The sequence below is a fragment of the Pleurodeles waltl genome, chromosome 4_2 (genome assembly GCF_031143425.1).
Source record: "Pleurodeles waltl isolate 20211129_DDA chromosome 4_2, aPleWal1.hap1.20221129, whole genome shotgun sequence".
Lineage (NCBI taxonomy): Eukaryota > Metazoa > Chordata > Amphibia > Caudata > Salamandridae > Pleurodeles > Pleurodeles waltl.
In genome coordinates, this window is record NC_090443.1 from 708,987,039 (window position 1) to 709,001,365 (window position 14,327).

Sequence of the window (14,327 nt, forward strand, 5' to 3'; positions counted from 1 at the left end):
GTTACTACAATCTTAGTTCCAGGGTGCAAACTATCCGGGTAGGACAGAAAAGTGGACATTGCTATATAGAAGGTGCATCAGACCCTGGATTCACCATCATCTGGCATCAGCCAATGAAGTCAATGATGCTTAGTCCTTTATGAACCTTTTTTGCAATTTAATCCACATTTTCATTAATTAATCATGCTTCAATGTTTGTCTTCAACAGCACAATTTTCAAAATGCAAGTTAATAAGAAGTGCCAATTCAGCCTTTTTCAAATGAGGTGCCGATCCAGGCTTTCACTTGCAGCAGGTGGCGATTCTTCATTCATTACACGTGACCACAATTTTGTACACCCAATGCAATGTGGATTAAATTGCAAAAATTGTTAAAGGACTATGCATCGTTGACTTCATTGGCTGATGCCAGATGGTTCGTCCATCCTGGGTCTGGCACACCGTTGTGCACCAGGTAGCGTCATGATCTTTCAATCTAGCCACATGCTGTACCACTGCAACTTTAGGCACACTTGCCTGCTCCACTACAACAAGTCTCCCTATCGCACACTGCTGAAACTCAACAAAAGTAATTGTTGAATCTGAAGAACAATTCTTGAATACTTCAGAAGCATTGAAGGTTGCCAAATGCAACAAATGGACATCCAACTTCTTATACCAAATATATGACTTAAAACAGCAGTGTAAGGGTCCAACCTCTGATCTTCTCTATCCTACTCATATGCTTATCATAGTCCATAATGCACAGAGATTTGTGCACTTCAGTAGCCTGACTTCAAACAGTCACAGGTGAAGTACTTTCATCATGAACTGTAGTCAACATATAGACATCTCTCCTGTCTGAAGGCAATGCACTACTATCTCTGAAGATTTTTAGTTTTTGTTTTTAACAAACTAGCTCTTTAAGGTAACCTTTACGGTTAGAGTGGATTGTGCCACATGCAACAGTGTCCACTTTGAACAATTCCTTGAACAGTTGCACACCAGTGTAGAAGTTAATTATGTATAAATGGTCCCCTTTGTTAAAGTCCTCTACCAAGTTCCCCAACATATTTTTCACTGACTCCAAAAGTGGATGGACAACCACTTTGGTCAGAAGTGGAATCTCTACCGATGAATACCCTGATATTATACACATATCCAGCACTCCTCTTAGACAGAATATACATCTTAATTCCATAACATGCTCTTTTGCAGGAATGTACTGACTAAAAACCAAGCAGCCCTTGAACAAGACCAAAGACTTATCAACAGCTATTTATTACCCTAGAACATAGATCTCTGAAAATCAATCTACAAAGTGATCAAGGTCAGGCAGAATCTTGAAGAGACTGTCACAATCATGGTGATCTCCTGACTATTCTGAAGCATTATCAACAAAATGCAGCATCGGAAGCAGAAGCAAATACCAATCACGGCTTGTGGTTGCGAGAAATACAGCCATTGCCATCAAGGGACTCGTAGACCAATATGAAGACCGAGATGGCTTCCATCAAAAAAGTTAAACCCAAGAATTTCCTCAACTCATCCAGGCTAGCTCTGGAGTGGGGCTTAAGTTTAGCATTGTTGTCCCTCAAATAATGTTCAGCATACAAATTAGTCTTGTCAACAATCTCATCCAAAAATTAATTGTCCATGAACAAATGAAAGAATTTAAAGGCAAAAAGTTTTCAGTGTTCATTCTACACCCTACAACACCAGTAAAGGTAGACAACACAGGCTGTGCCAAGTTCGAGCCAGCCCAGAGTTCAGCACTTCCAAGGGGAAGACTTTCAGCTCCAGACTGCAATTCAGATGCTTCTTGCTGCACTATCGGCACACCAGTGTTCTTCTCTGAGAGTGGTTTCATCATCAGATGATTCCTCTTGGACAGAAAGTTCACTGCCAGAATCTTGGGCTTCTTCCTCTGTTACAGACGCAGAGTCAGTCTCGGAACCATGGTTGATTCGAAAAGCAAACCAACATCCTGCTGAGGGGTAATCATGTGGCTAGCCATATTTTTTACTAATGAAAGTAATACAACAAATGTCAACAATAATCAACATTGTGTAAAATAAGTAACAAAGTGTGGCTTTATCAAACAGAAAGTAAAACCACTAGCATATGGTTAGAAATTGGGTCTCCAGAAGGCAGGGGTATGCGCCGTCTCCTAGCAGGGACCACGATCCTAGTCAGGGTAAGTCGAATACACAACCTAAATTACCCTGTGCTCACCCTCTGGTAGCTTGGCGCAGAGCAGGCAGACTTAAATTAGAAGCCAATGTGTAAAGTATTTGTGCAGGACACACACAGTAATTACAATGAAAACACCACAAAAAGACTCCACACCAGGCTAGGAAAATATAACTTATTTATCTTTGTAAATCAAGACCAAAACCGCAAAATTCCAAGTAGATCACAAGATACAGTTGTTGCAGAAATCAATATCAAAGCAGTGCCTGATGTGCGTGTGCTCATTTCAGAGCCTTTACGGTTATTAAGTTCAGCTGTAGAGTGTTCGGAATATGGCTTGGGGCTCAGCATGCCCCTTCGCTCGATAACCTGCAGGTTTGGTTGCCGCTGCGGTGGCTGTCAGCTGGTCTTACTCACAGTGGCCGCAGTGCAGCAAGTCTGTTGCGCTATGAGTCAGTGGTCGAGTAAGTGCTCCTCCCGTCTGGGTGTCAGCAGGCCTCTCATGTAGGGCCCACAGTGCTATACGGTGAGTCAGAGCTCATGGTACAGCACTCTGAGGAGGTGATCCTTCTGCCTGGTTTTCGGCGACTTCTCACTCAGAGGCCGCAGCGCTGGGATGCAAGTCGCGCTGCAGTGCAGTCAGTCAGGGAAGTCGGCTGATACTTGGCTGATGGGGAGCCTTGCAGTGAACAGAGTGGGAACGCTGCTCCTAGGTTGATCATTGAGCACACGTCCCTCGGCACTGGGGAACGGGATGATGTTGAAGACACATACAATGCTCACAGCTTGCCAGAGTCCAGCGACAGTCAAATGGGGAGGAAATCTTTGATATCCGTGAGATTTCCCACAGAACGGGGGGCAAGCCCTTGGAGACACACACAGTTTTTTCTAGTCCTTACGGTGCAGGTCAAAGATCAGCAGGGCAGCAAAACAGGACAGAGCGGCAGGTCCTGGAAACAGTCAAATTTGGCAGAGTGGTGATTCTGGCACACAGCAGTCTTGCAGTAGGGTTTCCTTGAGTCTAGCAGTGTACTGTATTTAGGGGGTCAGAGACCTAGTATATATACTAAAAAAGCTCCTTTGATGTGAGGGATGTCTTCAGAAGGTTTCTGTGAAGTGCACAGGTCCCCTTTCAGCTCAGCCCCGGCTCCAAAATATCAGTGCATGGTAATCTGCCCCTTTGTGAGGGCTCTGGTCTCTACCCTTCATCAGTCAGGCTAGCTTGAATCTGATGGCATAGAAAGCATGGAAACCACGACTGGGCATACCCTTCCCACTTGGGGCGACAAATGCAAAAACAGATGAACCCAGATCTTTGTTACTGGGGGTGAATGTCTGCATTGTTCAGCATCCCGTCCATCATCTGTTCTTTTTGCACTTTCTAAAATAGTACTAATAAATCTGCCTGTACCAGTAAAGAGGATATATTATTACCATTCCAATAGTAGTAAACACAATGCAGCTACGTCTCTCAGATTAGGAATTACATTTTAAAAGAATTATAAGAAATTCCCGATGTTGGCCTTTGAGAAGGGCAGGCCTCAAGGCAGTGAAAAATAAGTTGGGGCGTTTTTCAATACCAGGGCATGAGTACATGTCTTGCCTTTCACTTAAATAGCACCCTGCCCTATGGGCTACCTAGGGCCTACTTTAGGGATGACTTGTATGTAAGAGAAGGGGAATTTAAGGCTTGGCAAGAGGTTTTAAATGCCAAGGCAGGTGGCAGTGAGGCTGCACCCACAGGCTCTGCAGTGGCAGGCCTGAGCCATGTTTACAGGGCCACTTAGATTGTGGCACAACCAGTGCTGCAAACCCACTAGTAGCATTTGATTTGTAGGTTCAGGGTATATGGTATACCACTTTACAAGGGACTTATATGTAAATCGTGGATAGGGGAGATGCATATGCACTTTGGCACTGGTAAAGTGCTCATAGACCTAGGGCCAACAAAAAGATACAACAACATAACAAGAGGTGAAGGCAAAAAGTCTGGAGAAAGAGCACCTTAAGGATGCCAGGACTAACACACACAGTAATCTGGAAGGAAAAGTCATCCGATATAAAGTACACAAAGACCTATATACTCAAAAATTATACCACTCATTTGCCAGAGACTCTGGATCACCTGCACCTACCCTGTACAGACACAGCACACACAAATGATATCCCACTAGAAAGGGGAAAAAATGACACAAAACAACACAATACAGACTTTCATACACAATAAAGCTAAATATGCTGCTATTATTACATCATTTACAAAAAAGCATTAATGCAGGGGAATGATACACATTTGGAGTAAACAGTACAAAATACTTTTTCTTACTAAGCACATGCAACTACACAATCTGCAGATCTACCAGTGCTGAAACTCGAACCAGGAGTCACAACAAAGGAAAACAAAGGTTTTGCATTAGAATAAAATGGAGAAATAAAACATTACGGTCACAAATGCAAATAATGACAAGAAATAAAATAGTTAACATTATAAAACTCTATAAAGTCTGCCCATCACCATCCAAATGCCAGTCAGAACCCAGTCAAAACACACCGTTGGCCAAATCCTCATTTTAAATGCACCAACTGCCAAACGCCAGTCCACACACACCCCCAGCCAGTCACTAGTCCACACACACCGCCAGTCCATGCACACTGCCAGGCAAGCACCAGTGCACATTGCCAGGCAAGCAACAGTCCCCACACACCGCCAGCCAAGCGACAGTCTCCACACACTGCTAGGGAAATGCGAGTCCACACATACCACCAGCCAAGCGCCATTCCACGCATGCCGCCAGCCAAGCGCCAGTCTACACACACATCCAGCCAAAGGCCAGAACACACACACCGTCAGCCGAACTCCAATTCTCTCTCTCTTTCTCTCTCTCTCTCTCTCCCTCACACACACACACCCACTCTCTCTATCTGCCTGGTTACTAATGGTTTTCTGCCCCCTTGGGAGGGCAGAAAACAGCCAAATAATTGGCCCAATCAAGGGGAGTGACACTTGCTTAAGGTGCCAGTCCCTGATGTATAAATATTAAAACCCCTGGTGTCTTGGGGGAAGAGGTTGGCTTAAAATATGGCCATTTTGCTCTGGGGGTGGGGGCAGAAAATGGCCAAAAATATACCAATTTATTTCCCCACTAAAGGAGAGCAACCCTTGCCTTGCCTTAGGACCCCACCCCTAGAGAAGGACTTAACTAACATCCACCCTCTCTCTTGGACGCACAGGAAACAAATGGCTTCCAGCACATCCCCAGCAGCTTCAGATGATGTCAGGACTCCATGCACACTCTTACCTCATCAGAAGCTGGTGTGGAGGGGGGAGGGTGGCAGCAGAAGTGCTTCTGCTGCCATGACTGTTGGGGGGCTTTGAAAGGGATGGCTCAAAGGAGGGGGGTGGGTGGATGGGGTCGCCAGCGCTTTTCCTGTGGGTTGGTGCGAGGACTGCGCAGAGTTGTTCTCAGCATTTGTCCACCATGGCTGAGGACGGCAAGCGCCATCCTCCGCATGGAACAGGTTAATCATCTGCCATATCCTCTTGAATTGCCAAAATGATATGCAAACTCTGCTGTTGTAGAGAACTCTGAATTTCTTAATCATATTACTATTTTAGCTGCTGTCCTCTCAGGAATTATGAATCCTCTGCTCCCATTATTTGAGATGCTTTCAAGGCTGCCTTCCAGAGATATTGTTGTTTCTCTGAAAAATAAAATAAAAATGTGTTTGCTGTAAGAGTACACAGTATACAGTCATACCTTATAAACGAAAGCAAAATATTATGATGACTGTGACCAGAAAGCAGTACTATTCGCTTCTCATCTGTGTTTGCCAGAAGTAAGATTCGTAGGTTATTTTCCAATTCATATTAGCTAACACAGCATGTTTGCATGAGACCAGTGCCAGGAATAGTCATGATAAATTTGGGTTTTTCAGTAGATGGGTTGATAATTCTAGGCGTTCAGCATGGCTGACTAAACCTATGAAATGGATTTGAATTGGCTAGAAATTAGATATTGGTTAGTGTCTGAATCTAGTGTGGAAAACATCACTGGAGAGTGAATAGCTGAAGTTCTAAAGGAGGTTTGTGCTTCTAGTGATATGAACAGTGAGTAGGATGATAAGAAAAAAACTGACAATGTATTTGATTGTAAACCTTGGAATAAAGTCTTTCAGTGTGATTATTTTAATGATGGCTTTTAAGGTTCCCACATAAGATTAGTCACAGTTAAAATTGACAGATTTATGTGGCCTCGTCAGGCACATTAGGAAACATGGTATTTGTGTGCCAAGTATTATGCGATCTTTGGCAAAAAGCATGGAAGAATTACCATTCTCAAAGTTGTCTTACTGACACTTGATTATGATTTAGTTATCTAGGTAACAAGCAGATCCAAAATTGAAACTTTCAAATTCCAGTTGTACTGACCTTCACATGTTTACTGGTAGAACAGCCAAAATGTTAACTGTGCATGGTATGGGAATAATATTTGTGATATCTTTGAGTTGAGACATGCTTATTCCAAGTATCAGTAAAGTACCTTTACACTTCAAAAGCAGTAAAAGTGACCCAAATTATGAATATTAGGGCAGTTGGAAGAAGACTATCCATAACATTTTCACCGTCCTAAGGCTCAGTTACATACTTGCTGCTTTGCAGTAGCTTAAAATATCTGTCATGAAGTATTTCCCCTTTCATGACATTTTTACATTAATCTTTAAAATTAGATGGAATGTCTACCAGTCTTATTTGACTCTGACTCAGTTTTTGTCAATACATGTAGTATTGTCCCACCCAAAAATTGTTGTGACTACAAATCTATCCTTCATCAAGGGATGTTGTGCACCCCTGCATTACCATGAATGTTAGTAGAGAGAGAGTGCCATGTCAAGGTTGTGAGGCAAAGTGGCACTACTGTTGAAGTATTAAGCTTGTGCTAGTGATACAGAAAATTTATACATGGTAATTGTGACATTTCCTTTTTTTTTTTTGCAGGTCACATTTTTTAACCCAGTGATTGAAAGAAGACCGAGACTTCAGAGGCAGAAGAAAATATTTTCCAAACAACAAGGTATGTGTGGAATCTCCTTGGTAGTAGAGCAGAATTTGCAATGAAGTACTCAAACAGTTGAGGCGTCTCCAAAAGTAAGATTTATTTCCAGTGAAGAAGAAACTCCAGACCAGCCTCCCCTAAGGTTCTCCCTAAGCAACTGTCCCTTCACAGCTTTTCATTCAGTAGGCATCATTCTATATGGAACACTAGGGAAAAAGGGGGGTCAAGGGAAAGAACCTATAAAGAAGGAATGTATAAAATATTGCAGAAACTAGCTTCACATTACCATATGCCCTCCTCCCAAAACAGACAAGATAAGAGAAAGAGTACAGCTATTGGGTAAAAACTTCCTGTTACTTTATGGGTGATTCATGATCGCAGTCCTGTTGAAATTCCAAATGCGACCATCCTCCATCTTGGCAGCTCCTCAAAATGCTTTTGTAACCTTACAAATTATACTAAAGCATGAAACACCTCTTATGCTTTTAGGGAACTTAATCATCACTAGATCTCCAACCCACAAATGCAATGGTTTTATTGCTTTATGAACATCATACTTTTTTTTTCATTTTGCTTGAATGTACATCTCTTTTCTTCACCTGTCCTTCTGCATGTTTTGAACATTTTGAATCTTTACTGTATTTCTCAACTCAAGGAGGGTTCATTTTTGTATGGGGTTTGCGTTTCATGAACACCACTTCGGGACTCGCCCGTGTGGGGGAGTGAGAGCAAATCTATAGTCTTCTACTCTCTTCTTTACTGCCTGAATCGAACTGCTTCCACCACTCTTAGCAATTTCAGTACTCTCCTTGAGGATCTAGTTGAATCTTACTACCATCTCATTACATTCTGGATGATTGAGGGCATATTTCTTGTGACCAGTGCCCCTGTTTCCCAGCAACTCCACCATCACCCTCAATGTGAATTGAACCCCATTGTCAGTAAGAATAACCTTGGGATTGTCTTCTCATGCGAACAATTCTGTTAAAAACTTGAAGACCGCTTAAGTGTTTATCCTTTCAGTGACACCAGCTTCTGGCCATCTGGATAACATGTCCATGGTTACTATCAAATACTTGCTGGACGAACCTACAGTGATGGGCCACCATTGTCCATCCCTATCTCCTCCCATGCCTCATTTAGTGTCTCCCTACAGATCATAGGGGCGGCTGTTGTGTTCATACTTTTGTCTGACACTCTGCACTTGTCACATTTTCTCACCAAACACTCTATCATGATGTCCATTCTTGTTCACCAATATACTCACCCGAGTCTTACCTTAGTCTTATTTATCCCTTGATGGCGCTCATGAGCCAAGCGCATGAGATGGTCTGATTTCTAAATGGCTCCCTCTTAATACTATTTTGTCGTGCACCGACAACTCATCAAAAACCTTAGCGAAATCCACAAACATTTCATCCTTTTTCCAGGCTCTTTCTCCTGTCAAAATAAATTATTGTACAAGGTTTAACGCTTCATCCTTTTCCAGTTCACACAACCAAGCCTTGTCCATAACACATCCTAGCGTCACACTGCAATCTTTAATTTCATCCTTTCTCCACCATGTCCCCTCATCCCATCTTTCAAATCAGTCACCAACCTAGACAGGCAATCTGCAACATTATTGTTCAAACCAGGTACTTAAGTCACTTCAAATCGAAAATCTTGGCATGCTACCAGTCACTGGCATATTCTGGACAATACTCGCCTTTTCTGCCAAGCACTTCCTATATTGGCTGGTGGTCTGTGTGTACATTAAATTTGACTCCCCAAACAAACAGTTCAAACTTTTGAATCATTCAGTACGCAGCTAGGGCTGCCTCCTCAATAGTTGAATATCACTCCTCCGCCCCTCTCAGTGATCAAGAACCAAGTGCAGTGGTAACTTCATCACCACCATCCTGCTTCTGATTGAGCACTGCACCTTGCCCTCCCTCACTGTCATCTGTCACAATCAAACAGGGCCTTCCAGTATTGAAACCTTTCAGAGTCTGCACAGAGGGCAGTGCAGATTTGTTTTTCTCAAATTTTGTCTGGCAAGCGTCAGAGCATACAAACTGCTCACCCTTCTTAAGAAGATTGAAAATGGCAAGAATGCAACTGCCAGATTTATGAAAAAAGCTTGAATAGTCCTCATTCATGCCTAAAAAAGACTGTACTTCCTATTTCTTGGGGGTGGAGGGGAGGGAGAGTAAGTTCAACATAGTTCTAACTAGGTCTTCCTTTGGTTTCACTCCCTCACTGGATACATGCCCCAAGTATCTAATTTCTGGCTAGCACAATTCACATTTACTGATCTTGAACATCATTGTCTTTCTCACAAAGATTCTAAGGACATCCCTGATTTTTCCAGTTTTCGCTGAGGATTAGCATGTTGTGGGAAAATATTCACTTCCAACATACCCTAAAAAAGCAGATTTAACATGAGCCTTTGGAAGACTGGTGCTGCTGAACAGAGTCTCAATGGCATCAAAATCGTTCTCGTAATAGATCCTAGCTTCACTCTGCGGACTTTAATATCATCCTCTTTTAACCATGTCCTTGTCACCAATGTGGAATCTCCTTGGAACTATAGCAGAGTTCCTAGTGAAGTATATGCACCGTTGAGGTGTCTCTAAAAATAAGAGTTATATCCACTGAAAAAGAAACTCCAGCCACAGCCTCCCATAAGATTCTCCCCAAGCAACTGTCCCATCACAGCTTCTCATTCAGTAGGCAACATTCTACATGGAGCTTAACACTAGGAAATAAGAGGGGTCAGAGGAAAGAACATATCAAGAAGGAATATATAAAACACTGCAGAAATTAGCTTCACGTTAATACACAATGTATGTATATCATGTAAATACTTGACATGCATGATCTTTGTGTCACAGTTACATGAAGAGTTTTATGTGATGTATTTAAACAATGCTGTCCAGTAGAAGCTAATGCTTCTCTGTAATGTATCCATGTGTAATAGTACAAGCAAACAATTAAGTTGAATCCTCCTGCCTTTGAAAAGTGAGCTTTTCATTTTGTAATATGGAATTTAAAAGTTGCATGTTAGCATTTTATTTTTAATCCTCAGTCTGTGTTTTTTTGCTTAATCATTTCATATACTTCTGCCTGATTTAACTACTAAATTTTTTTATAATGTTATAAAAGCCAGAAAGTTTCTAATTGTTCAGGCATGTAGAACAAGCTTTCCGTTTGAAGGAGCCATCTCGCAAATTATATCACATTAGTACATCAAAAAAAAAAAAAATGATGTCATCAAAGTAACATTCTAGAATGCCTATTTTTGGTGTTTTTGGCATGTTGGACCAGATAATGAGAACTGATTTTTTTCCTACACAGGATGACCCCATTAACATTGAAAATCTATTTTGCACTCTATATTACAGATGTATATAAACTAAAACACCTCTGGCGCTAATCTTTTGACTTCCTGTCTGCCTACAAATGTCCTTTGATGGATAGTACACAAGTCTGTACTCTGGTTCGTGCGAGTTCTATTGTTGTCTCCAATTTTAGAAATATAGGGAAGAGATTTGTTTATAGCCCTACTTGCAGTGAACTGTTTTTCTATCATAAATAAACTATTTCCTTCAGTTATTATAGAGTTCCTGTTAGTATGTTTTCTTTACTAATTTCATTTTATTTTAAATGTTAACCTTGCATACTGAGGCTGCTGATATGAATGTTCTTTTGGGTGCCATTCTGATGGCTATATCTTACCACTGACTCTTCACCTCATGAAAACTCCTTTTATCCTTCTGACTGCTTTTGAAAAAAAAAATTCTCAGCAGTGACTCCCCAGTGCCGACAGGTGGTGCCATGCGGCTCCTGACACAACTCTGCTTCCAAAGATGATATCACTGAAGTATATTAGGCATCCACCAGTACACTGACATTAGTTCTGCAAAGCAGTCTGGAGCTCTCTCACCAATTATATTGTCAGTTTTTGACAGCAACTAGGTGAAATATCTCTTCCAATGTCCTCCGGCTTCAAGCCTTGCACTCAGTGCAGCAAGGAAATGTCACTTTGAATTGGAGTGATAACCATATGTGGTCTCTTGGGCCAAACTATGAAGTGGCGGCGTGCAGCTTGCACCTCAGTGCACCAGAAGGCCATAAGAGAGCAGGAGGCAAAGTTATGTTCAATGGCATGTGTGGCTGTAGATACATATGCCTTGCATATGTCCGCCATCTAGTGTTGGGTCCAGATTGTTACAAGTTGTTTTTGTTTGAAGAATATTTTCGAGGAGTCACAAGATTGAGTGACTTTTCCTCTAAGTGATACTGCGCATGGGCATAGAGTCCTTTATTAGATTGTTTTCTCTCAGCCGTCGGGTTCGGACTTGTGTTCCTTTTACTCCGGTATTCCTTGGCTCAGTCTATTCCAAATTGTTCTTTTCTGTCTTTTATTCAGCGACAGTATTGTAATTCAATCACGTTTTCTCTACCTAACGTAATTGATCTGAATATCTGCCCTGGGAGTCGGTCTCACGCCTACTCCTCTGTGTGGTGTCTGGATATGCTGGGCTGATGCAATGGACTCCATTTTGATTTTGCCCTCAATACCATTCGAAATTCCCACACATGGGTCAACTTGTGTCTCTCCCCAGACCATAAAGAAGAAAGCTGCAATGCCTGCCGGTCCTTTTGATCCAAGACACTCCAGGACCGAAAACCACTCCTGATATTTTCGGGTAAGAACACACCCAGGAGGAGTTGAACAGGAGGAGGCCTTCTCCATAGAAGAGTCAGATGTCCAATCCGTCATTAAAAGCCAGCCTCTTACCTCTGCGCAACCTATGAGTAAATGTGCCCCGACACCCTATACAAAGACTTTGAAGCCGAACAGCCATTGCCTTCGGGCCATGGTCAGCTCTGAAAGTTACCTTAAAATGCACCGCCTTCTGGCTCTGCACCGAAAATAGACAAGACCAAATTGTCTCCGGCATTGACCTCCGGCTCCGGAACATCCCACACAGTCTCGAGATCGAGCAGACCCATCGATCCGCACTTTTGGCACCGAGCAAAAAGCCCACCACATCTGCTTCGGAGCCAACAGCTTCTGCTCGACACAGGTTCCGAAGTTTTCGGTGTCAAAACCTTAAGTCTGTATCTTCCAAAGACTCCAGACACTCTTTGGAAGCAGCCTCACCAGTGGAGCCCATCTTAGAGATAATGGACGCTCGTCAGCGCCAGCATCATATTTAAAAAGGAACAGGAAGAATAATTGCTTCCCCATTGTTTCCAATCAAGAGGGAGCTTATATTTCAAGAGACTTTAGATACTGGTCCTCCACCTAAAAGGTCTCCAGGGACATGGCTCCACTTTGATCCCGACTTTTTCCACCACACTCATGTGATTCCTTCTACCCCTCCACCACTCTTCCCCCCCCACCATTCGCCTAAACCTATAACTGAGCCACACTTTTTCCACAGTGTTCACCACTTATTCATGGAGATGATTTAGGAGAAATGACACACGTTATTGACCCATGAGAGTCCTACGATCTATCTTGTTTTACTGAATGACCCTGATCTATATCCAGTACGTCCCTCTCCTCCTGAAGACTCAACATCATATCAGCAGGTCATAGTACGGGCAGCTGCATACCAAAATATCCAAATGCACACTTACCCTATTAAAGAGGATTTCTTCTTTGATACATTGACTACCACCCAAATAGAAATTCAATTTTTGCCTATGCTACCCGGCATTCTTAGATATGCCACTGATATTTGTAAAGAACCTGTTAGGTCTAGACTTATCAGCCCAAGGGTGGATACAAAATAAATGGAAGCATCTACAGACCCCATATTTATACATTCACAAATCCCTCCTGACTCGATAGTAGTCAACACAGCACAAAAATGTGCTGACAGCCAATCAACAGGAGATATGCCTCTCCTGATGATAACAGCAAAAAACTGGATACAGCAGGGAAACGGGTGGCTGTACAAGCTGGCAATCACAGGCATATTGCCAATTCACCGGCACTCTTAGCACAGTATGAAAGTGCCCATGGTAAGAAGAAATGGAGGATCTTCTTCAGTGCCTCGTAGATGAACATCGAAAAAGGGCACAGGAGATAGTTTCTGATGGTCAGACCATCTCAAACAACTCCATCAGGTGTGCAATCAGTGCCTCCAACACCGCAGCACGTGCTATTAATACCAGCATTATCATCAGGAGACCTGCTTGGCTTAGATGTTCAGAGTTCAAGCCAGAAATTCAGCAGGCAGTTCTCAACATGCTCTTCAACAGGGAACACTTATTTGGTCAGGAGGTTAACACCAGACTCTGACACAACAAAGGCTGTGGGGGCATCACTCAGCACAACAGGGTTATTTTCGTCACTCACAATTCAGGGGAGGCTTCAAATCATCTACTACCGAACCTTCCACCTCTCAAAGCAAGCAAGGCACCTATTGCAATACTGGAGGTTTCTTTCAGAGGCTCATACAGAGGTGCAAACAACAAAGGCAGAGGAAGGGAATCCAACTTTAGAGGATCTGCCTCCACTGCATGCCAGTGACTACATACACCTTCTACCAGCTCACACCTCTCCAATATGGGGAAGAATAAAAGAGTTCTACCCACAATGGACCAATATCACCACAGATCAGTGGGTTCTCTCAGCTATCCAACATGGTTACTGTCTGGAGCTCATTTTCACTCCACCTAAACATTCTCCCTCACACTCACAAAATCTCACAAGAGCAACCTTCTCTTCTGACATAAGAGTTGCAATCCATTCTTCTCAAAGGGGCTATAGAACCAGTTCCCATCTCACAGCAAGGGATACGAGTATACTCCTTATACTTCCTCATACCAAAGGAGGACAGGCCACTTAGACCCATTTTGGATCTCAGACCACGCAACCTCTACATTCCATCAGAGCATTCCCATATGGTCACTCTCCAAAATGTAATTTCATTGTTAAAACAAGGCGACTTCATGGCAACGTTAGATCTGAAGGACCCATACATTAATATTTCCATTCATCCAGCACATAGCAAGTACCTCAGATTTATCATTGCGGGAAAACACTATCAATTCAAGGAACGTTTTAAGGACAGCCAGGCCACGGCCAAGTCCTTAGGGT

At 42.7% G+C, this 14,327-nt stretch overlaps 1 protein-coding gene across 2 annotated transcripts in view; it reads left to right on the forward strand.

Annotated features, from left to right (window-relative positions):
• PKN2 (protein kinase N2) overlaps nucleotides 1–14,327 on the forward strand; it is a 527,949-nt gene that overhangs the window by 220,076 nt on the left and 293,546 nt on the right. For both annotated transcript variants that reach the window (XM_069232308.1, XM_069232307.1), the window contains exon 10: nucleotides 7,168–7,243. In XM_069232308.1, coding sequence (XP_069088409.1) covers nucleotides 7,168–7,243 — 76 coding nt within the window. The remainder of the gene's footprint in view (nucleotides 1–7,167; nucleotides 7,244–14,327) is intronic.